Here is a 25,809-nt window from a genome sequence, read left to right on the forward strand (position 1 = left end):
ACTCAGTGGTTTTTGGGGTCGCTGCTTCCGAATTTGATGTCAGATTTACAAAATTCAAAATGGCAGATCCAATATGGCGACCAAAAATTTTGAAAATTGACCATATTCGCTTGAAACTCATTACTCGGGAGTTTTTGGGGTCGCTGATTCCGAATTTAATGTCAGAATTACAAAATTTCAAAATTCAAAATGTATACAATAATAATCACACCCATACTATGCTATTTTGAATTTTCAAAATCTGACTTGAATATCGTAAACAGCGACGTTCAAAACCCCTGAGTAACAGATTTTAAGTATAATTTTAATTAATTTTTAAATTTTTAGAAAATTATCTGACACATTGGTAACGCCATTTTGAATTTTTGAAATCTGACTATAGATTCCTAATCAGCGACCCTCAAAACCCCTGAGTAATAATTTTTAAGTACTTTTAAATCATTTTTGTCATTTTTTGAAAAATCGTCCGCCATATTGGCTCGGCCATTTTGAATTTTTGAAATCTGACTTTAGATTCGTAATCAGCGACCCCAAAAACCCCCGAGTAACAATTTTTAAGTATTTTTAAATCATTTTTGCCATTTTTTGAAAAAGCGTCCGCCATATTGGCTCCGACATTTTGAATTTTTAAAATCTGACTTTGGAATCGTAATCAGCGACCTTAAATACCATAGTATACACATTTGCACAAATTTTGGTCATTCAAAAATTTACTGACATTTTGGGCCCACTTATGAGATTTTGGCCTCGACTGCGAAGGGGTTAACCAAATTGACAAAAATCAAAAATTCAAGTGAAATTGTTGGTACAAGAAAAAAAAATAAACTGGACTTTAATCGGATGGGGCGTCGTCAATTATTATTATAGTCCTAGAGAATATCTAAAACTATAACAATATTAATAATTGGTTACGCCCCATCCTCCTCTAATTTAATTATTAACTAAATTATTTTATTTTTATTTTCTATTACTTTATTAGTATTATTATTATCAAATATATTCTTGTTAATATATAAAAAAAAAAAAATTGGTGCTTAAATTATATATTATATCATACGATCAATTAATTTATTCATTCTAGACATTTTTCCACAATGTTTCACTTCAGTGCAGTGTTCATGCGCGATGAACGTTGCACATGTAATTTGAAACTGTATATATAGAAAATATAAATTATGTATACATATATACATGAGAAAGAGAGACTCAGGGCGTGACTCAGACAAAAATACAAAATATTTTATCCACAATCACGAATTATTGAAAAATAATTTTATATATATGTAAAAAATTTTTGAAATTCTATAGCTAAATTTTTCTATTTTAGAAAAAAAAATCATTTTTTATTCACAAATAAAGTAGAAATATTTTTATTATAATCTAATAGCTTGTGAGAATCTATTAAAAAAAATTTTTTTTTTTCAATTGGGATCAATTAACGTATATATACATAATCTTTAAGCAAGCGAGACGGAATATATTTTTTAGAATCATTTTTTCGTGTCATGGAATAATAATCATAGCTAATCTTTCATATAAGCTTCTACTTGGCCGTGAGAACCAAGATTGAATTTTTAAAAAATGCCTTTTTTTCAAATTTTTTTCAATTTTTCACTATTTTTTTTTTTTTATCACTATTTAATAATTTTATTAAAAACTAAAAAAATTTCGTATTTTCTTAGAAAATATGGTTTTTTTTTATATTCAATATTTTTACTTTTATTATTTTAATAATTTATAATTTTTCTTTAATTGATTTTTTTACAGTGAAAATAAATTTATATTCTTTTTTAAAAGCAAAAATTTTTGTTTTTTTACTTTGTTATTTTTTAAATTTATTACTTATTATATAAAAAAAATTTTTTTTTTGTTACTTTATACAAACAATTTTTTCCAAACATTATAAAAATTTTGATAAAGAAAAATAACTGGTTTAATAAAAAATTGCTCTCTAAATCTGAATTAATAAAAATGTTTACTAATTTAAATTAGTGACTCACTTTTTGCTTTAGAATTAGTTAAATTTTACTAATTTTTAGTAAAATTTACTAATTTTTAGTAAAATTTACTAATTTTTAGTAAAATTTACTAATAATTAGTAAAATTTTACAAATTCAGAAGCAAAAAGTGAGTCACTAATTTAAATTAGTAAACATTTTTACTAATTCAGATTTAGAGAGTGTGTACTTATTATTTTCTTCAAAAAAAAGTTTTACAATGTTTAGAAAAAAATGTTATGTACATAGTAATAAATTTAGAAACAAAAAAATTTTATGTAAAAAATAAAAAAAACAAAAATTTCTATTTCTTTTTTTTATATTGTGAATAAGCAACGGGCACAAAAAAAAAGAAAATTTAATAAATATATCTTTTTTTTTCGAAACTGTAAGACAAAAATAATATGTCGAAAAACTGTAATTTGCAATATAGAAATAATTCCGGGCACACGGGATTAAACGCAATGGAATGACAATCTTTAAAAGGTGAAAAAGAAACGTTCGCCAAGTACCGTAAGAGCGACCTTGTCTTGTAAAGGTAAAACGAGCCGGGTTGGTGTATAGACTATATACAATAAATGCCATCGAACCCCTTCCCATGTTGAAAAAGAAATCCCGAGGTCGTTGATTTCGATGGCAAAAAATTTTTATCGACACAAAAGAGAGGGAAATATATCATCTAAAAAGAAAATATTTTTTTTTTTACATTTATAACGATGTATGATATATAGTTTCAAAAATAATGTAATTTTTTAATATATAAAAGATTGGGCAACAGTGGATAACTTAAAAAAAAATAGTAGCAATATTTTTATTTAAAAAAAAAATTAATTAATAATTAATATTAATTAATAATAAAACATAAGTAACCATTTTGATTAATTCTTAGTAAAAAATGACTAAATTTTAGTCAAAAATTTTTGTATAAAAATTACTAATACATTTAGAAATGTTACTATCTTAATTATAGGAAACTTTAATAAATTAATTAGTAGCTTTTTACTATTAATTAGTCATTTTTAACTGAAAATTCTAATTTAACTAATTTTTAGTCAAAAATGACTAATTCTTAGTAGAAAATTACTAATTCATTTAGTAATGTTACTATTTCAATTCGTAAAGTTTAATAAATAAATTACTAGTTTTTTACTATCAATTAGACATTTTTGACTAAAAATTAGTCAAAATGGTTACTACCTAATTCATTTAATGAACAAATTAGTCACATTTGACTAATTCAACTGCACCGATTTGTTTATTACACGAATTAGTAACCGTTTTTACTTATTCTTAGTCAAAAATTACTAATTTTTAGTCAAAAATGACTGATTGTTAGTAAAAAAAACTACTAATTCTTAGTCAAAAATTACTCATTTTTAGTCAAAAATGACTGATTGTTAGTAAAAAAACTACTAATTGTTAGTAAAAATACCTACTAATTAATTTAGTAATTTTACTATACAAATTAGTAAACTTTAATAAACGAATTAGTAGTTTTCTACTAACAATTAGTAATTTTTGACTAAGAATTAGTCAAAACGATTACTAAAACATTTAATAAACGAATCGGCGCAGTTAAATTAGTTAAAAAGTAAATAATTCAGATTCTAAGCGTGTAGTATTAATTATGTATTATCATTTTGATAATAAAAGAACAAGAAAAAAATTTGTTTACTTTATAAGATCAAGTGCACACGTATAATGTCATGCTTCAAAAAATAAGAAATGAGGGGGAACAGACATACTATATATATATATTGAAGAATCCTGTGGCTGATTTTCAATAGGGAAGCCTTTCAGGCCTGACAGGTTACGCTTTTAGTCACAGGTGCTCGCTACTGCTTATATACATATATATATATGTATACTCTAGACCCAAATGTAGATGTCAAAAAATTTCATGTAAATCTCAACTATAAGTACTTCCGGAAATCCGACAACGATGACTCTTAACTTAAGGAAGTTCACCCTTAGTACGTGCTTCGAAAGAATAAATCAAAAATAAACAGGAAGTTAAGAATAGCCACAATTTTATATTGCATCGAAATTTTAATTTCAGAAATTATTATTATTTTATACTTTCAAATCACGTTTTTCTTTATGTACGCTATTGTTTCATTCTGTTTTTTATTTTTATTTATTAAATCGAGTTTAATTTTTTTTTTGTAATTTAACTTTTTTTAAGTATAATGAAGTATATTCTCTGAGAAAAAAAAGGTCAGATAAATTTTGTCAAATCATTGGATCAATAAAATTACGAAACAAAACTTTTAAAAACGAAAAATGGGGTCAGAAATGAAAAATAAGGGTTAATATTGAAAAAAGGGGGTTAGAATTTTTTTTTTGAAAAAACTTTTTTTAGCATTAAAAAGTATATGAAAAACCCTACAAAAAACACTAGTCAGAAATTGAAATCCATAAACTTATGTTAAAGATATAGAGGTCAGAAATATACTTCAAATGATTCTTATTCGCTATATATCATATTTCTGACCTCTGTATCTTTAACATAAGTTTATGGATTTCAATTTGTGACTAGAGTTTTTTGTAGGGGTTTTCATGTACTTTTTAATGCCAAAGAAAGTTTTTTAAAAAAAAAAAATTCTAACCCCATTTTTTTCAATATTAACCTTTAGTTTTCATTTTTCCCCTTTTAATCCACTTGAAATTATTTTATTTTCTTACAGCCATTGTCAAATCCATTTCAAAAATGATTAAAATCAATTTGAATTCAAACCTTTTATAAAATTTTAAAATTTCAAGAATGTCAATAAGATATCGAATTTGGGTCATCAAATAATGTGGGATATGAAAATTGTGAAAAGTTACAATAAAACGGTTTTTCAAACGAACATAAAAAAAATAAGCGAGCAGCTGAACTATAAAAAAATAACAATAACTCCAACAAAAAAAACGATAAAGTATATTCGCAGAAAAAAAAATTTTACGACACCAGTTTTTTTTCACAAGAATAATATTTCTTGAATTGATTTCACTCAATAATAATAATAATAATAAAATTGAAATGGAAAATTTCAATGTTTCTAAAATGTGTGCATTTGGAAAACTTTTCTTTTTTCTTCATTCAAAAATCTTTTGAGAATACTGAACTAATTTTGTAAGGAGGGTTTTTGTCAATCAAAGAGAGGGGAAGATGTAATAAAAAAAAATATATATATATACGTGGGGATGCAACTGAAGTTACAAAAATGCACCCTGGCCGGATGCGGTCACATTATAAATGGTCCCGACCTAATATAAATACATAGGTCGGGACCCCATTGTATGATAATCTCTCTTCTCTCTCTCTTTTGCGCAGACGTTGTGTGTCGACTAAATAGTGCGCATTGTAGATTTGAAACCAGTTTTACATAATATGAAAAGAAAGAAAACATTATAAAAATATTGTAATAAAGAAATTGTTTCTTTTTTTAAATATTCAATAAAAGAAATTGCATAAGATAAATTTAAAATAATTTTGCAAATGTGCGCTATAAATGCGAAATACACGGAGAGTTATGGAAAAACGAATAAAGTAACTTTTACTATACTTTAAAAGTAAAACCGGAACTGTCCGCAGTTTCTGAGCATTTCTGGCAATTTTTACTCTAGAAATAGTAAATTTTACTATTAAGTATTAATAATTTAATAATAATAAATTAATAATTTTTACTATTTCAGGAGTAAATTTTACTATTTTCGGAGTAAATTTTACCTATGTATTTCTGGAGTAAAAATAACTAGAAATGCGCAGAAACTGAGAACAATTCCGGTATTAATTTTAAAGTAGTAAAAATTACTTTAATTCTTATTAACTCTAATTTATTAGATATAAAAATTTTAAATTAACTTGTGGCTGATAATTAGGTGCCAGTTTTAGTTTCATTTTGTGTTTTTATTAAGTAAAGTATATAAGTGTCGTTAAAATTTTAAATCCATAAATTATTGTAAAAAAACGTGTTTCTCTGTTTCTTCGTTAAAATTGTAAACAATTTATTGTGCAATAGTCACCGAGGACAAGAGCTAACAATATATATATATAACTTGAGATCAAGAGTTATAAAATTTTGTTATGTAACAAAATGTATAAATTATAAAACAACTGCATTTATAAGGTTATGGTTTGACTTATGAAATCGACAAAATGTTGAAAAAGAGATATCTCTCTCTGTCTCATCAGAATTTTTTCTATATTTTTTTCTCTTTTTTCTTAAAATTTGCCAACAATAATACTAAATAATAATAATAATAATAATAGTAATAATAATTATTATTATTATTATTATTATTTAATATAATATAATAATAATAATAATAATAAATTACTACTATGCTATAAAAGCATATCAATATAGCTCAAAGGTCTTTTTACATTTAGACATAACCTCAAAACTATTATTTATCAAAGAGTGAACATAACCTCAAAGAGATCCAAGAACACTGAAAAAAAATTCTAGTTAGAATAACCAGAATTCTAGTTAGAATAACCAGAATTCTGGTTAGGGTATATTTAACATTTTGATTCTGGTTATTTTAACGAGAATTCTAGTTAATTCAACTAGAATTCTGGTTAACATAACTAGAAAGTAATGTTAAATATAGCCTAACCAGAATTTTTTTTTCAGTAAATATTCTATAAAAATCGATGATTAGAATTTTTATTTTTCAAAATTTTTTATTAAATATAATTATTTTTAGATAAATTTTCATTTTTCAAATTAGCATTTAACAAAATTTACTTTTTATACGAATTTAAATTAAACAAAATTTTTAGATGCCGAATTTTTATTTTTCAAAATTTTTTGAATCTATATTTGTCCAAATTTCTTATTTAAAATTGAAATCTTAAAACTCTGAATTTCCATTTGTCCGAAATTGCAAATGTTCAACAAAAAATCGACAGAAAGATTTCGGCGCGTATTTTAAAATTAACCAAGAAAATAATTTTTGATTGCTATTAATTTTAAAATTCGGGCCGAAATCTTTCTGTCGATTGTTTATTGGACATTTGCAATTCCGAACAAATGGAAATTCGGAATTTTAAGAATTCAATTAAATAAGAAAATCGTGCCAAATAGAAATTCGAACAAATAGAGATTCAGTAAATTTGAAATTTTTGCATTTAAAAATTCGAATTAGAATTTTTTTGTAAATAAAAAGTTGGCTAAAGAGTATTTCTGGAAAATAAAATTTCAACGTCATTGATCAAGAAGTGAACATAACCTCAAAATGTATACCTTTGAAATTTAAGGTAACGAGACGAAAATAACCTCAAAATCAAATGTAAAAGTTAAAGGTCAAAAGAGTGTAAATATAACCTTAAAATTTAGACAAAATACAATAGTAAACATAACCTCAAAATTTAGGAAAAGTTAAAAAGAGTCACTGCAATTGAAATAAAAATTCCCAATCATAAAATTATGCCAATTTTTGCAAAAATATTATTGTATTGCTTTCAATGTTGTAGCGAATGATGCATAAAATATAGCAATATATATATATATATGGTAACAGAGAAAATAAAGGAATAAAATAAATGAGATAATGGAAATTGAAGAGAATTGGATAACGTTACAAGGAAATACTATCAATTTCATAGAAAGAGAAAGTCATATAAGTATATATATCAAGAAAAGAGCGATCACCATCAGTAAATGTATAAGGTTAAGAATGGCATTACAATGTAATATAAAATTATATAGTAACGTGTCGCATTGCATGTGTATTATCGCTTTATCAAGCCACCGTATCATCGCACAAGATATGAAATTCTTTATTTCGTCGCTTGTTTGTAGGACATATGGCACTCATTTCCTATATATATATTAGTCTATTGTTTGCGTTTGTTTGAAAATTTCAAACAAAAATTTCACTAATCATATGAACCTGTCATTTTAGATTTTTAAAGCTTTTTTTGAATAGTCATAACTTTTTTTTTAAATGCATCATCATTTATTTTTAATGCAAGAAAAATTAAAAAAATTTAAACATTTAATGCAAAAAAAAGACTTAAAATTGCAATTTTAAACGACTATTTTTTTTAATTGTGTTAATTTTGAAAAAAATGGGGTTAAAAATCTTTTTTTTGAAAAAACTTTTTTTGGCATTGAAAAGTACAGGAAGAACCCTACAAAAAACACTAGTCAGAAATTGAAATCCATAAACTTATGTTAAATATATAGTGGTCAGAAATATACTTCAAATGATTCTTATTCGCTACATCATATTTCTGACCAACATTTCTTTAACACAAGTTTATGGATTTCAATTTATGACTAGAGCTTTTAAAAGGGTTTTTCATGTACTTTTTAATACCAAAAAAAAGTTTTTTCAAAAACAAATTTTTTAACCACATTTTTTTAAAATTAATCCAAAATTTTCATTATTCACTCTATAGCTCCTCTTAATATTTGTTTGTTATTTTTCTTTTTTTTCCACATTTTTAAAAATAACACGCAATTGATGGAAAAAAATCTCAGCACGGAAAAAAAGAAAAAGTAACTTTTACTACTTTAAAAGTAAAATTGGACCTGTCCGAAGTTTCTGCGCATCTCTGGCAACTTTTACTCCAAAAATAGTAAAATTTACTTCAGAAATAGTAAAAATTACTACGGAAACAGTAAAATTTACTACAGAAATAGTCAATTTTACTATTTTTCGAGTAAAAGTTGCCAGAGATGCGCAGAAACTTCGGACAGGTCCAATTTTACTTTTAAAGTAGTAAAAGTTACTTTATTCGTTTTTCCATTTTTCTCCGTGAGCTTATAGATAAAAATAACAAAATAATTTTTTTAAAAAAGGCTACGGAGTTTAATATGAAAATTATGATTTAATGTTGAAAAAAATGGGTTAAAAATTTTTGATTGAGAAATATTTTTTTGGCATTAAAAAGTACATGAAAAACTCTTCAAAAAAAACTCTATTTACAAAATAAAATCCATAAACGTATGTTAAAAAAAATTAGTCAGAAATATGGTAGTGAATAAAGATAGTAAATTAAAGTGCGGTGTCAGTCATATTCTGACCTATATATATATATATATATATATCTTTAACCCTTTCGTGCCCCCGGGCAACCTAGCTTATAGATTTTGTTGAAACTCGTCACTCGGGGGTTTTTGGGGTCGCTGATTTCGAATTTGAAGTCAGATTTTGAAAATTCAAAATGGCGGATCCAATATGGCGGACAAATTTTCAAAATTTTATCTGTTCCCCTTAAAACTCATCACTCGGGGGTTTTTGGGGTCGCTGATTACGAATCTGAAGTCAGATTTTCAAAATTCAAAATGGCGGATCCAATATGGCGGACAAATTTTCAAAATTTTATCTGTTCCCCTTAAAACTCATCACTCGGGGGTTTTTGGGGTCGCTGATTTCGAATTTGAAGTCAGATTTCGAAAATTCAAAATGGCGGATCCAATATGGCGGACAAATTTTCAAAATTTTATCTGTTCCCCTTAAAACTCATCACTTGGGGGTTTTTGGGGTCGCTGATTACGAATCTGAAGCCAGATTTTCAAAAATCAAAATGGCGGATCCAATATGGCGGACTAATTTTCAAAATTTCACCGGTTTCCATTCAAACTTATCACTCGGGGGTTTTTGGGGTCGCTGATTACGAATCTGAAGTCAGATTTTCAAAATTCAAAATGGCCGATCTAATATGGCGGACTAATTTTCAAAATTTCACCGGTTTCACTTAAAACTTATTACTCGGGGGTTTTTGGGGTCGCTGATTACGAATCTGCAGTCAGATTTTCAAAATTCTAAATGACGGATCGAGTTTGTTCAAAAAATTTTTAGAAATTTTTAAATTTTTCTCACTTTCAAATCAATTGTTTGCAGCGGTGACGGTCTTCCACACCACCTAAGAGGTTCCGAATAAGGCGCGTTAGGTTTTTTTTACAGTAAACCTTCGCCAAGAACCCTATTTTAACAAGGTGGATGAATTTCATTATCATGTGAGTCTCGCGAATTTTCAAATTCGATGTAAGCTTTACATATAACAAAATACAAAAAATTGTTCAATTAATATAAAAGAAATTAATTAAATATAATTTTCAGATGGTGATTAAAATAAAATTATTAATTTCAATATAATTAGTTTAATAAAATAATAATTTTAATAACCCCCGAGTGATGAGTTTTAAGGGAAATCGGTGAAATTTTGAAATTTATTCCTCCATATTGGATCCGCCATTTTGAATTTTGAAAATCTGACTTCAGATTCGTAATCAGCGACCCCAAAAACCCCCGAGTGACGAATTTGAAGAGAACAGATAAAATTTTGGATATTCGACCGCCATATTGGATCCGCCATTTTCATTTTGAAAATCTGACTCCAGTTTCGTAATCAGCGACCTCGAAAATATTAGGAGTCAATGTGTTGTTAAAAACGGATGAAGCCTAAATGAATGACTTAACATTATTGATATATAACTTTTGTTAATTTTTTATCAATGTTGTACCTATTGTTTAAAATAATTATAACTGTATTATACTGTTTTCTATTTTTTAACATATAGTAATAACGATTGTCAATAAAACTATCCATTGGAATTACTGATTGGGTTAAATTTGTAAGAGTTATATCAAATTTTGTAAGTGGTACATATATGTACCGGAGGCACGAAAGGGTTAAAATAAGTTAATGGATTTTAATTTCTGACTAGAGTTTTTAGAAGTGTTTTTCATGTATACTTTTCAATGTCAAAAAAAACGTTTGTCAAAAAAATCCATTTTAACCCCTTATTTCAAAATTAATCCATAGTTTTCATTTCCAACTCCAGCCCATAGAATTTTTTTGTCATGTTTATTTATAAGCTGAGATTTTAACAAACAATGTAAATACAAAAATTGGACAACAATGGGTTTGTGAGAAAAATGAAAATTATGGATTAATTTTGAAAAATGGGGTTAAAATGTTAAAAAAAAATCTTTTTTTGAAAAAACTTTTTTTGGCACTGAAAAGTACATGAAAAACCCTATAAAAAACACTAGTCAGAAATTAAAATCCATAAACATATGTTAAAGATATAGAGGTCAGAAATATACTTCAAATGATTCTTATTCGCTATATCATATTTCTGACCTCTGTATCTTTAACATAAGTTTATGGATTTCAATTTCTGACTAGTGTTTTTTGTAGGGTTTTTCATGTACTTTTCAATGGCAAAAAAAGTTTTTTCATTAAATAAATGCTAACCCCATTTTTTAAAATATAAACCCTTATTTTTCATTTCTCACCCTATTTCCCTTTTTAAAATATTTTTTTTGTTAATTTCATTTGAAAGATTTGTTTTCAATATGTAAAATGGGAAAACAATGGGTTTGATAGAAAATGTTTTAAAAACAATCATGGTTTGTGTATAATGATTGTTATACAGAATAATAATGTTCGATTGTAATTTATTTTTGTCGGTGACTTATAGAGACTTATAGTTGAAATAGTTGTATGCCGAGTAGTGTAGAAATGCTTTTGTGAGCCACATATACACACGATGACCAAGAAAAGTTTATTTTAGCTCGTGGCGCTTCCTCTCTTGATGTTTTTCACGTTGTCTCCTCAATATATATATGTATATACCTATACATATATTTTCTTTGGAACAAGAAGAAATAAGTTATAAAATCCAACTATCTTAGAATTTAGAAATTTAATGGCAAAAGTTGGTTACTTTAGGGAAGTCCTGAGAAATCAATCCGACATTCCAATGTAAACGACTTTTTTTTTTTAAAACAAAAATACGTATATATGTTAAATCTAGCAAAGATATACTCAATTCGAGGAAACAACTCAAAAGAGAAGGCGAAAGAAGGTTTTCACAGATAACATATAAGATTTGTTATATTTGGAACATAAAAAGAAAGAAAGGTCCATTTTATCGCTTTTTTTTATTGGAGAATCTTCTTCCAAATTTCTAACACTGCAAAAATAGTTTTTTACTTTATAAAAGTAAAAAGAATTGAAATTCTAGTATTTTATTTCTAAATTAAAATTTTTTTTTAAATAAAACAAAATATTTTAATTATAGAAATAATAGTAGGTGTATGAATGATAAAAACAAAATTAAAATGCATATAAATGTATATCTTAAAATATTCCATAAGGAATTTTTATTTTGAAACATAAATTAATAGTAAAATTATAATAGAATTTTTTAAACGCTTGTTCGTGACATCCAAACATTATAATAGTGTCTTTATCCTTTCCCTTTTTAGGGGGGAAAAAAATGTATATTTCCATTTCGTCCTATAATTTCGAAATGACGTCGTTTATGTTTATATGGTGCTCACGTCATCCTACACATATCGCGTGGAACTAAATTTCAAATACACACACACACACATGGCACAACCTTGGAGAGCAGCTCTCAGTCAACCTCGATTCATAATTATGTTAATTTAACTTTAACATCAGAAAAACGTGAAATTACCACTGTTTCATTAATTACTTTCATTTAAATTAGATTACATCTCAAATATGTTATTATAAAGATGCCTGCAGTGTCAATTATTATTTATCAACTAGTGTCAATTAATTGTAAAAATCATTCATTTTAATGGCATATTCAATTAAGAAAATTTGCCCATTTATTTATATTTAATTATACACTCGTTTTTCAGCCTAATTCGCATTAACAAGTGTAAATTTGTTTCACAGAATTTCTATTTATTTGGATTTTCGTATTTATTTAAGTTTTTTCATATTTAACAGAATGGAAATTTAAACGAATACGAATTTTTATTCGTACAGTTTCATAAAATCGAATTTTCTCTTTTAGAAGAATATTCATTTGTTCGAATTAACTTTCGTCAGAAACTTTTTAGTGTGAATTTTAAAATATTAAATCAAAAATTACTCAAAAAATTTTGATTGGTTAATTTTTAAATTCGCGCCAAAATGTATCGGACGAACAAATTTATTTTTTTTTCTTTTAAATTGTGACACTTTAAAGGACCAAAATAAAAAGACGAAAATGTTATAGAAAACGATAAAGTGAAAAATCTGTAAAAATAGAAGTTCATTATGACCTGTTTTAATAGCCAGTTTTAAAAGCCTTGCGCTATTAGGAAGTACCATTAAAATTTTAAAATGAACTGAAAATTTTTAATCTCTTTCTCTGAGGAATTTGTATGCCCTTCGATTTCTTTTTTTATATTGAACTGTCCTTAATTGATCAAAATATTTTGAAAGAATAATAATAATAAAAGACAATAACTACACAGAAAAACCCGTAAACTAAAATTAAGAATATATTCTTGGCGCCTATTTAAGGATAGGCTATTTTATACTTAAATTCATTATATATTCTTATTTTAAGAATAATATATACTGAATTTAGGTATAAAATAGGTATTCTTTAATAGGCGCCAATATTCTTAATTTCAGTTTACGTGTTTTTTTTGTGATAAAATTATTTCAACGAGAGTTACGTTACGTAAAATGAATATGATTTAATAATTTTTGTGTGAATTTTTATCACATAAAAAAAGGGGAGAATAAATAAATGAAGATAGCTTTAGTAAAATCTCGCGGGCCAACTTCTATATACGATATGTGAGGAGGACCAGAAAACAGAGATCGAGGTTTAAATTTAACTGATTATCGCAACACCCCGACTATATACACCCACTCATATATATATCTATACACATATTTGAGAAGAAACTCCGTTGCAGCTTCTCTCTTCTCAATAACCTCATCGCATTCAGTAGGTGTTTCTTGGGAAACTATATAATATATATATATAGCAAAGAGAGTATGGAGAATTTTCCTTTCGAAAATTCTCTCAAGAGAAGAAACTATAAACGACCACGTGCGATTTCATGCTACATTTCACCGATAATCGATCCCATTTTTGACTTGGCTTTTTACTCCGGAAGCAGCTGCTATTACCGCATATAAAAATACCGCACTTGAGAAAAATACGACTTTTAAGATTTATTTTATAACTTTCTGCCATACATTGATCAAAATTTATTGATATATATATATATATATATAGGTATACTAAAAACTTTAAATAAAAATTCGAATTACCAAATAATATGAAAATTCGAATTATTAAAAGTTAGAATTATTAGAAAATCGAATTGGTCAAAAGTTTAAATTATCAAAAGATAAAATTGTTAAAAATTCAAAAGTCTAATTTAACAAATTTTCAAATGTTCAAATTTCTGAAAGTTCGAATTACCAAAACATCGAACTACCATAAAAGATCAAATTTCTAAAAGTTGGAATTTTTCTTTGATCTAATTTCCAAATGTTCGAATTTTTTGTAGTTATATAATCAATAGGGCCTAAATGTATTAAAATTACATAATCTAATTTACGACTGACAAAACCCAATTGACGCTAAAAAATTAGGCTCAATTTATACACGGAGAAAAATGGAAAAACGAATAAAGTAACTTTTACTACTTTAAAAGTAAAATTGGACCTGTCCGAAGTTTCTGCGCATCTCTGGCAACTTTTACTCGAAAAATAGTAAAATTGACTATTTCTGTAGTAAATTTTACTGTTTCCGTAGTAATTTTTACTATTTCTGAAGTAAATTTTACTATTTTTGGAGTAAAAGTTGCCAGAGATGCGCAGAAACTTCGGACAGGTCCAATTTTACTTTTAAAGTAGTAAAAGTTACTTTTTCTTTTTTTCCGTGTAGAGTTTAAACACACCAAAAAAAAAGACATTCTGAAATTTAGAATATTATATCCATGGAACCTATTTTAAAATATTTTATATTTAAACTCAGTATATGTAATATTCTTAAAATTAGAATATATTGTTAGTATTTAGTATATATTCTCAGCATTTGGAATGCATACTAAGAATATATGTATTCTAATTTTAAGAATATTACATACTGAATATAAGTATAAAATATTTTAAAATAGGTCCCAAGATAAATTTCAGAATGCTTTTTTCGGTGTAGAAATATATATATATATATATATAGTTTATTCATTTTTTAAATTGACTTAACTGTATCAAACAATAGATGAAATTTATGATTTCAATTTTTTATCACGATTTTAGCAGAGGGGTCAAAGACTATAAGCGCCTTATTATTTATACTCCGTAGGGCAATACTGGTCAAGTCTTCCGACACAATATATTTACTCCTTGTATATATAAATATCAAATATCTATCGTTTTCTATATATCTATATATATATTAAAGAAAATCTCGAGCCTGAATAAGCGCAAGTCGAATAGAAAGTAAGAGGACCCATTGATCATTTACAATCTTCAACAAGAGACAAAGTACCAATCGTTTTTCTCCCATTACACACATATAGACCATATATATATATATATATATAGTATTTCTTAAATATTATACTGTTATATATATATTAAATATATATAGTTGGTTTATATACGTGTATTATATGGACGAGACACGATCCAGTGTATTCTTTTCTATTATATACACTGGGTGGCAAATCAAACAAGAATCAAGGTTCTCACGTGGGCGAATCAAGCGTGTCCTCTGATTTGCGAGATAATCTTATAGCGAAACCTGCGATTCCTTCGTCACGAGGGATTTATCAAACGAGTTTATCTCTTGGGACAAAAATATTCCTTTTCTATGCTAAAGTCAATCGCTTAATTTTCTCCGCAATGTTTTTTCATGGATATAAATATATATATATATATGCGAGCTTCAGCAGAGTATATGTGTAAAAAAAGTAGCATCTCTCTTTTTATTTTAATAAACTATTTAACATTAATATTTTCCTTACTATTCATTACACCAAGTGATAAATTCATTATTAAATTAATTAATATTTTCCACTGAATCTGAACTGATTTAAAAAAAGGAAACATTACTATAAAATTAACAGAAAGAATATAAGAAAAAGAAGCTTATTTGATTTTTATCATTGAACCTGTTTTGGCCCTACATTGAAACTATTTTAAAGCAACATTGAACCTGGATTGAAAATATTCTGTACCTACATTGTACCTATATTGGATCTATGTTGAATTTATATTGAACCTACATTTGACCTAGTGTTATTAACGGTCGCAACCTACATTGAAACTACTTTAAACCGATATTGAACCTGCATTGAAACTATACTGGACCTAATTTGAACCTAAATTGAACCTACATTAGACCTAGAATAATTTACATTGAAACTACTTTAAACTAACATTGGATTTACATTAAAACTATATTGTACCTACATTGAAATTATATTGAACCTACATTGAACCAATATTACACCTACTTTAAACCTACATTAGACCTAGTATGATTTACATTGAATCTACATTGGAACTACTTTAAACCAACTTTGAACCTGTATTAGTCATGTTAAACTGATATTGGTTGTTGGTTACAAAGATTGGGCCAGTATTGGAGGTCCAATCTTAGTAGCCAATTATTAATCAAGAATTTGAATATTCGTTACACGTCTTGGCAATCAATGACAAACCAATATTGGATGCCTATTAATGGTTTTGGTTGCGCTGCATTTATAAATTTTAAATCGTAACTGCCCAAAAATGAAAGTTTGAAATTTTTGTTTTCTTTTCGAATATTATAAAGAAATAATGTTCTTTTATCAAGAAAAATAAATTAAAAAAGTACTTTATAACAAAAAGCATAGTACAAATTTTATTAGAATTTTTTTTAATAATATATCTATATTAATATGCAATACTAAATAATTATAATAATTGTATTATAATAGCGCTAATCTTCAAGTACTTTCATTATTCTCTGCTAGGTCCGTTACCTTTTCTAAAATGTTTGTATTGACACTATAATCCGCGTAAATTATCAACTATTGCCTCTCTACCTTTGGCTTGCGGCCGTCAAATTTTTGAACAGCTACTTGTCTAAATTATTGTCGTGCATATTTCAAAACATAATCTCTGTTTTTGTATACTATTTATAGTCGTATAAAACGTACTAGTTTCTATCCAAATAATACTGAAAATTAGTATGGACCATATTAATTCTTGGTATTATTTGGTTAGAAACTAGTACACTCAGAGAAATGGTATATTTGTCTCCGAGCCTACTAACTCATTTATTTGTTAAAAATATATTTCATTTCATTGAAATAAAAAATTTATTTAAGCCAAAGAAAAATTTATTTCTGACAAATAAAATTTTTATTTACGCCAAATAAATAAGTTAGTAGGCTCTGAGACAAATATACGTTTATTTAACTCAAATATATTTTATTTGGTTTAAATAAATCATTTCTCTGGGTGTACGTTTCATACGACTAAATAATACAAAAACAGCCACAGTTTTCTGAGGCTCTCAAATTGAGACCATAAACAGCATCAAAACGTTGCATTACCAACAATTTGATACACTTTATGGTCTCAATTTGAGATCCTCAGAAAACTGTGAGATTATATTTTGAAATACATTGTATTAATTTTTGAAATGAAATTCAGTTACTCATTAAATCGTATGTATACTACAGTCTCAACGATATTGCGTTTTTATCACATCAATAAAATCCAAAACACACTGCGGAATTTATAAATAAATTCCCAACAATTTCAATAACAATGTGTATTTACTCATTCATTTATTTATCATCAGTATAGACTCAATATTATACACGCGTTCAGTATATCTCCTGCGTTTAAACAGCAATATGATATGTACTTAAAAATCTGCAACTTCCACAAGATGCAAAATTTTAAACAATCTGTATATTATTGACAGAGATGATATATTTACGATTTTTCTTCATCACCAAGAGAAAAGATCTCAAGGAATTTGATCAGTTATATACATCGTTTCCTTGGGTGAAACTAGTCTAACCATCCAGTTTTTCCACTTTACACATATCCTTCGCGACTTCTTCGAGAGATAGACTTGAAATTGCAACTAACATACAACGAAGAAACACAGCATCCAAATCGGTAACGACGACCAGGAATTTTTCAGGTCGCGTTCCAAGTTCCAACCGACGACAACGACAACGACAACGAGGCTCTAAAATCCCGCAACTTGTTGCTTCAACCTGCGAGATATAACAACCATTTGCGATATATCACCGCAAGGCCTTTTACAACCTTATAACGTGATTGATGTCAGTACTTAAGATTTATATCTGGCGCTAAAAAATCTCACGTATACATATATAATAACAGATCGCGATCACGTGTGTTGAATTTTTCCAAAAGAAACTCCATCTAAATAAGAAAAAAAGAATTCTTTTAGTTTTTCATAATTTTTTTTTTTTTTATACAGCTCTTCAATACGGATAAACAATGCCTAAAATTAATCTGTTAGAATTTTTATTTCATAGAATTTTCTTTTAGCCGAATTTTTATTTGTTCGAATTTTATTTTTTGATGGAATTTCCATCAAATCGATTTTGTATATTGCAGAATTGTTATATAACCGAAAATTCATTTAAAAGAATTTCTATTTAATCGAATTTTCATTTAACAGAACTTTTTTTGTTCCAACTAACTTCCGTCCGTAATTTTTGGGGGCGCGAATTTTAAAATTATAACCATAATCAGAAATTACTCAGAAAATTTTGATTATGGGTTAATTTTAAAATTCGCGCCCAAAAATTACGTACGAAAATTAGTTCGAACAAATGAAAATTCGATCAAATAGAAATTCTTTTAAATGAATTTTCGGTTATATACACTGAGAAAAAAGGTTTTAGCTGACAACCAAATATTTCATTCAATATATGTGCAACTAAAATTTTTTGGTTGACACAAATAAACTTTAGTTGACAACAACCAAAGTTTGTTTCAGACGACTAAATAAGAAAAATGAAAAAGAATTTGGTAGTCTCAACCAAACTTTGGTTGATGTCAACTAAAGTTTAGTTGTGTCAACCAAAAAATTTTAGTTGCACATATATTAAATGAAATATTTGGTTGTCAGCTCAAACCTTTTTTCTCAGTGTAACAATTCTGCAAAATAGAAAATCGGTTTAATGGAAATTCTATATCAAAAAATAATTCGAAGAAATAAAAAATTCGGGCAAATAGAAAATTCTGTCTAGTAAAATTCAATATCAAATATAAAAATCACAACACATTAATTTAATTCGATATAATTAGACAAAATTTTATTTTTCAAATAAGAATTTAAACGCAGAATTTATTTTTTAACGAATTTTTACTTAACAGAATTTTATATAAACTGAATTTTTTTTATTTACAAAATTGTTTATTTTACAGAATTTTTATTCCGCAGAATTTATCTTTATTTAATTTTTTATTTAAAAGAATTCTAATTTAATCGAATTGCAATTTAGCATAATTCTCATTCTGCAAAATTGTAAATGATTCGAATTTTTGTCAAAAATTCCAATTCACCGCAAATCTTCATTTGACGGAATTTTTATTTATACAAATTGTTATTGAATAAAGTGAAAAAAAAATTTTGATTCTAATTTATCGATTAGTTGCATCAAATAAATATTTACTTGATCCAAATAATTTTTATTTGAATCGCAATTAAATTGTATTTGTTTTAAATACAGAAATTATTGATTCAAATAAAATTTAGTTAATTCAAATAAAAATTATTTGGTTCAAGTAAATATAGTAATTTGATAATAGTCAAGTAACTGATTTATTTGAATCAAATAAATTTTTTTTTCCAGTGATAGTATTCTTAAAATGGAGAATTTTTATTTGTCCGAAATTGCAAATGACCGAATAAAAAAATTTCGGCGCGATTTTTAAAATTGACCAATCAGAAATTATAAAGAAAATCATGATTGGTATATTTTAAAAATTTATATTTATTATAATGTTTTAATATACATCATTTTTTCTGTTTAAAATTTTTTATATTATTTTTAAAAAATTAATTTAATTAAAAATTTTTATTAGATTTTATTTATTTTTTAGACGAAGTTTTATTTTTTAATTTAATATTACATAATTTTTTGTTTAGTTTAATTATCATTAAATAAAATTTTAATGTTATATTATCTTTTGTAATAAAATGACTTTTTCCTGTTGTTAAAACAAATTTTAAATATTTATTTCATTTTTTTTTTATATTATTTTAGTTATTTAAATAAACAATGAATTTATAAATTAAAAAAAAAATTTTCTAAACAATAAAACAGTAAAAATGTATTTATCACGTTTAACAATACTCGCAGTCACGAATAAGGATTCTTTGAAGAAAGTCAAAAAAAAAAGTAGGAGGGGGGGGTGATAAGATTGTCTTTTGTTCCCGGAAGTCAATACAATACGTGTTGATCGAGTGCACGTGTACCGGTCCGGTTGAGTGCAAAATTTATCCCTAAGGGTCCAGTGACCTGAAGACACCAGAATCCGCTTTCGAATTTTCAACTACTACGGAATGCGAAGGAAAAACATTTAAATTGTTCTAAGAAAACCTTGAGCTTGACCACCAGCGAAGAATCTTTTTTTTTTTTATTTTTTTTAAAGATACGAAGAGGCAAAAATATATTTCTCCTCTTTTCATTTTTATTCATTACTCATCGGAGGAAATAAAAATATAACTTCGCATTAAATTTATAACCACTTTTTTCTTTTATAACCCTTTTTTTTCTCGACTTTTAAATAAATACTATATTTATTAACTTATTTTATCTCTCATGTTTATAAGCATTTAATTCCGCAAGTCAACTTTCGCTGATTGACATAATCACACACACATATATAAAACACTTTCAACTTGAAACAAATGCGTAGAATTTGCGCGCCACAAAAAGAGACGAGAGAAAATGCTAACCTAACCTTAAAAAGAGATTTCTATAATTTAATAAGACAATAAAAAAAAACTCACCGAGATCTTCGACGAGACGAAGCATGACACCCCCGATGTGGAGTTCGCCCTTGACACGAAGGCTCCTCTCGACCTGCAGGTCCGTGACGTAAACTCGCAGCACCCAGCTGCCATCCACCTCATGTCCATCGGAATAATACATCCTTTCGGTTTGTGTCTGTTACTATGTAATATCACCACCAAAAAATCAAAACAATTTCCTCACTTCCGCTTTTTTTAAAAAAAACTTATATTGACAACTCTCTTCAGAAAACAAAAAAAAGCCCCCCGCGGTTAACGAACTCGAGACATTTTTCGCCGGCACTCTCCGCGCTCTTTTTTTTTTTTTAATAATACGAAACACGATTTTTTTTTTAATCTTATCGATTCGATAAAATAAACTTTACATGGAGATAAAATTTTTATTTGCCAATAGGGGAGGGGAAATATATACCGTTTTTTTTTCTTTTTTTTACTTGCGTTACACACGATTTGACAGAATGTTTACCTTATGGTTGCGGCACGAATACTGAAATTCAACTGAAATACTTTGGAGTTCGGCGCCGTTCACATGTTTCGGCAATAATCGGATTCCATCGGGTAAACACGGATTTTAACACTTCGCTCAGGGGCGTAGCAAAGTAATATTGACCCCTCGACAGTCGATAAAGTAGATCATTGAGTATTTTACAAAAATAAATAATATAATACAAAACATGATAGAAAATAATATAATCTATTTTAATAACGCTACTTTTTTAATTATTCTAAATAATCAAAGATATAAAAATATTTTTTATTTATAAAATTTCATTCAGTCGATAAAATAGAATTTTGAAAAGTTATTTTTTATATAAATAAAAATAGAATACAATTTATTTAAATTATTAATTATTAAGTAAATAATTTTTTAAAAACTAATATTTAAATTTTATATTTATATTAAATTTTTTTAAATTATTATCCGTAATTTTCATAATTACGGACCTGAATCTTGCTCAGAATAGAAATCATTTCTTTTTCCTCTTTCAACATATATTTGTTTCGGTCATTCTCTCCTTCTTACCAACGACACGAACAAACACCCCTCTTTGTAGATTCTTTCGAAAAAAACAATAAAAATTCTAAAATCATCTTAATTACATAATTGATGTTTAATTTTCTTTTTATAGCCAATAAAATACTATAAATAACATTTTTCCATATACTATAAAATTAAAAAAAAAAAAACATAAATTAATTAATTTAATTGAAAAATTATATTAAATTAAGTATTTAAATAAAGATAACAAACAGTAAATTAAAATATGTTTATAAAAAAAATTAATTAAATAGATAAATTTAATTAAATGAATAAATAGGTTATGTTAAACTTTTTATTGTTCTCAATTTTATATTGTTAATAAAAGTAATTAATTAATTAGTTGAAAAAGGAATAAAAAATTTATTTATTGCATCTTAAAAGATAAATAAAAAATAAATTAGTTATTAATGAAAAATTTTAAATAGTAAAAAAAAATTTAATATTAATTAATTATTAATTGTATATATTATATTATTTATTATCTTTGCTATTTTTTATTATTTTCACTATTTATTAATTTACTATTATTAATTATGTATTATATAATATTAATAATTATGCAAAATAAAATAAATTTTATAAAAAATTTTAATTAAAAAGTAATAAATAATTATTTATGGTTATTTTTTTTTTATTGAATATTAAAAAATGAGCTTAAAATTATCGTTTTCAATACTATAGAAAAAATAAATTATGCAAAATAAATTACAATCGTTAATTTATGAAAAAATTACTTTTGTTTATAAACACTTGCCCCTGTAAACTGTCGTTTTCCATACACAGCTGTAAGACAGAGTACTTTTTTTCAATACCATCTGCAGTTTTCTTTTAGTTTAGAATAGTAGAAATCTTTATTACCTACAGTTACTGTAATTATTTTTTAATAAGATAGTTCCTATATTTTTACACATAGCGCTTTTATCTCTAATTAAAGCCCTTAAAAACCGCAAAGAGTTGACAAAAAAAAGTAATAATAATTTTACAGAAAGTAATAAAACGAATAAACTAATAAATACAATGTTGGAAATAAAGTACAAATGACACAATTTGACAATATATTTAACTACAGGCCGAAAAGAAAATAATGTAAGTTTAATAATTTTATAATGTCTCTTAATTAAAATTTTATCGAAAAAAGTGAGGTTATGTTTTCGGATATTTTGAAAACATTAAAAAAAATTTTAATTTTTTGTTATTATAATTGCTATAATAATAATAATAATTTTTATTATATTTTATTTATTTATATTATTTTACAATTATATATTATATAAAATTACATTAATTATTCATAAATTAATACAGTTAATAAAATAATAAGCAAAATATTAAATGTTTTCTATTTTTATATTTACAATTTTAGAAATTGTTTCGATAATTAATATTTTATTATTAATTTGGTTTAATTGAATTTTATTTCTTTTAATTTTTAAAACTAAATTCGTAATAAAAAATGTTCTTTAGTTTAAGGTGATGTCAAATTATTGATTTATTTCTATAATTAATGTACGAAATGATAAAATAAAAAAAAAAAAACAATACAAACGAAAATCTATTCAGAATTTTTTGAGTGAAATAGAAAATAAAGGAAAAAATGAAAATCATTTAAAAATGTAAAATATATACTAAAAAAACAATATATTTTCTAGTTTAAAAAATATTTTTAAAATTAATTAATATTTGTTGAATTTAAGTTTTTTTAATTAGGAAAATATATAATTGATTAAAAAAAAAAAATTATTAAATTTAAGAACGAAATATATCTAAAGAAAAATTTAAAAAAATTTGAAAATTATATTTCCACTTTGAAAAAAAAATAATAAAAATAATAAAACGTATTTTTAATTTTTAGTTCTTTAATTTATATTCAAAAATATTTTTTTAATTATTCAAAATAATATTCAAATGTGTCCAGTACAAAAAACACAATTAAAAATTTACTTTTCACTAATTTCCAAAAAGTTTATTGTAACTTAATTCCAGTTGAAATTCTTCACGGCTCTGGATTATTGAATTAAAAAAAAAAAAAAACATAAAAAAATACCAATTTCTTCACAAGATGCGACAAATCATAGGAAAAACATTAATATCAATGCGTCGTTCAATATTCAATAATTTTCAATGTTTGAGATATTCTCATCAACAGGAAAAAAAAATTCTCGAACAATTAAAAAATCGTTCACTTCTTTTATTAAATGGTCCTGATTCATCAAATCTTCTACAAGGACTCATTACAAATGATATGCAACATTTTAATAATGGTACTGCAAATATTTATACATTATTTTTAAATATCAAAGGTCGTGTACTTTATGATTCAATAATTTATAAACATCCCGAATTAAATGATTCTTATTATATTGAATGTGATAAAAATATTCAAGAACAATTGCATCGACATTTAAATATGTATCGATTAAGACGTAAAGTTGAAATTAAATCACTCGATAGTAAAATGAATATTTGGACTTTATTTAATCCAAATTTACATGAGAAAACAGTGAATCAAACAAAATTTGAAGGACGTATTTTTCCATGTGGCAATAATGATAATAGTAATAGTACTAATAATAATAATAATAATAATACATCGAGTAAAAAAATGGATAAAATTTCAATATACGAAGATCCAAGACTTGTGAATTTGGGTTTGAGAATTCTTACAGAAATTGATGTGAAACGTGATGATATTGTAAAAAATTTCGAATCAGAAATTGAATTGACAAGAAAAAATTCAAATTATCATGAATTTCGTTATAAATTGGGAATTGCCGAAGGTGTTGATGATTTACCACCGGGAAAACCATTACCATTGGATATTAATGGTGATTATTTGCATGGAATTAGTTTTCATAAGGGTTGTTATATTGGACAGGAATTAACAGCTCGTACACATTATACGGGTATTGTGAGAAAAAGATTAATGCCATTATTATTTAATGATGTGCCAAAAAATTTATTAAACTATGACGAGACAATAGTTAATGAATTGGGTAAACCAGTTGGTAAATTTCGTGGTATTGTTAATCAATATGGATTGGGTTTAGTGAGAATTTCCGAGGCATTAAATTCACAATCACTTGAAATTTGTGGTACAAAAGTGACGATTTTTAAGCCATTTTGGTGGCCACAAGAGGCGCAAAAACAAGAAATTTCTGCAAAAAGCAATAAATGAGTCTTTGATTTTATAAAATGTTTTCTTATTTATGATAATTGTAGTGTATTTTTTTTTTTTTTTGGGCAAATTTAAGAAATTTTGAAAATTCCCCACGCACTGGAATTGATAACTATTTTTGTGACGAATTACAAATTTATATTTAACACAATTTGAATTAAGTATAGAATTTAATGGAAATCGAATAGAAATAACAGAATTTTCATATCGAATAATTTTTCTTAATTTATAAACTAATATTAATAATTTAATTCTTAATACATTTTTATTTAATTGAATTTCTATTTAGACAAACATTGATCGTAGATTCCGTCTAGTTCATCAAAATTTTATTTAGTAAAATTTCCATAAAAAAAAATTTTCATTTAACATAATTTGTCAATTAATTTAATTTCTACTTAAATTCGAATAAAACTGAAATTCATAGAAATGTTATTGAATTTTTATAAATTTAAAAAAAAATTTGTAATTTTTAAACGTTCTTTGTGCCTGAAGTTCAAATGAATGAAAAAATTTGTTTACTACTTTTTTAACTTTAAATTCTATTATAAAATATTACTTTCTATATCCAAAAATAAAAAATTATTTAAATTAAATATTAATATTTATTGAATGTTTTATTTTTTATTGCTAAAGTAATTTAAAAAAAATTATAGATCAAAAAAATGATTTCGTTCATTTTAACGTTTAAAACTTCAAGAACAAAAAGTTTGTAAATTTTTCAAAAAAACACATAAAAAATTATTTTAATTTAAAGATAAGTTTTTATAATTAATTTATAAATCAAAAAAA

General features: G+C 25.4%; 2 protein-coding genes across 2 annotated transcripts in view; one reads left to right on the forward strand and one right to left on the reverse strand.

The window, feature by feature from the left end:
* Nucleotides 1–21,305, reverse strand: part of LOC127285021 (unc-112-related protein-like) — a 158,124-nt gene extending 136,819 nt beyond the window's left edge. The window contains exon 1 of the mRNA XM_051310781.1: nt 20,780–21,305. Within this exon, the coding sequence (XP_051166738.1) occupies nt 20,780–20,921 (142 nt within the window). The 5' untranslated portion in view covers nt 20,922–21,305. The remainder of the gene's footprint in view (nt 1–20,779) is intronic.
* A 1,457-nt stretch (nt 21,306–22,762) lies between these two features.
* Nucleotides 22,763–25,035, forward strand: LOC127284865 (putative transferase CAF17 homolog, mitochondrial). The gene is made up of 2 exons (XM_051310563.1): nt 22,763–22,928; nt 23,826–25,035. The coding sequence occupies exon 2, from the start codon at nt 23,902–23,904 to the stop codon at nt 25,015–25,017; it is 1,116 nt and encodes a 371-aa protein (XP_051166520.1). The 5' UTR covers nt 22,763–22,928; nt 23,826–23,901; the 3' UTR covers nt 25,018–25,035.
* The last annotated feature ends 774 nt before the right edge of the window (nt 25,036–25,809 follow it).

This window comes from Leptopilina boulardi, unplaced genomic scaffold (assembly GCF_019393585.1).
Source record: "Leptopilina boulardi isolate dan_hultmark-lab unplaced genomic scaffold, ZJU_Lbou_2.1 LbouV2_327, whole genome shotgun sequence".
NCBI classification, from domain to species: Eukaryota; Metazoa; Arthropoda; class Insecta; order Hymenoptera; family Figitidae; genus Leptopilina; species Leptopilina boulardi.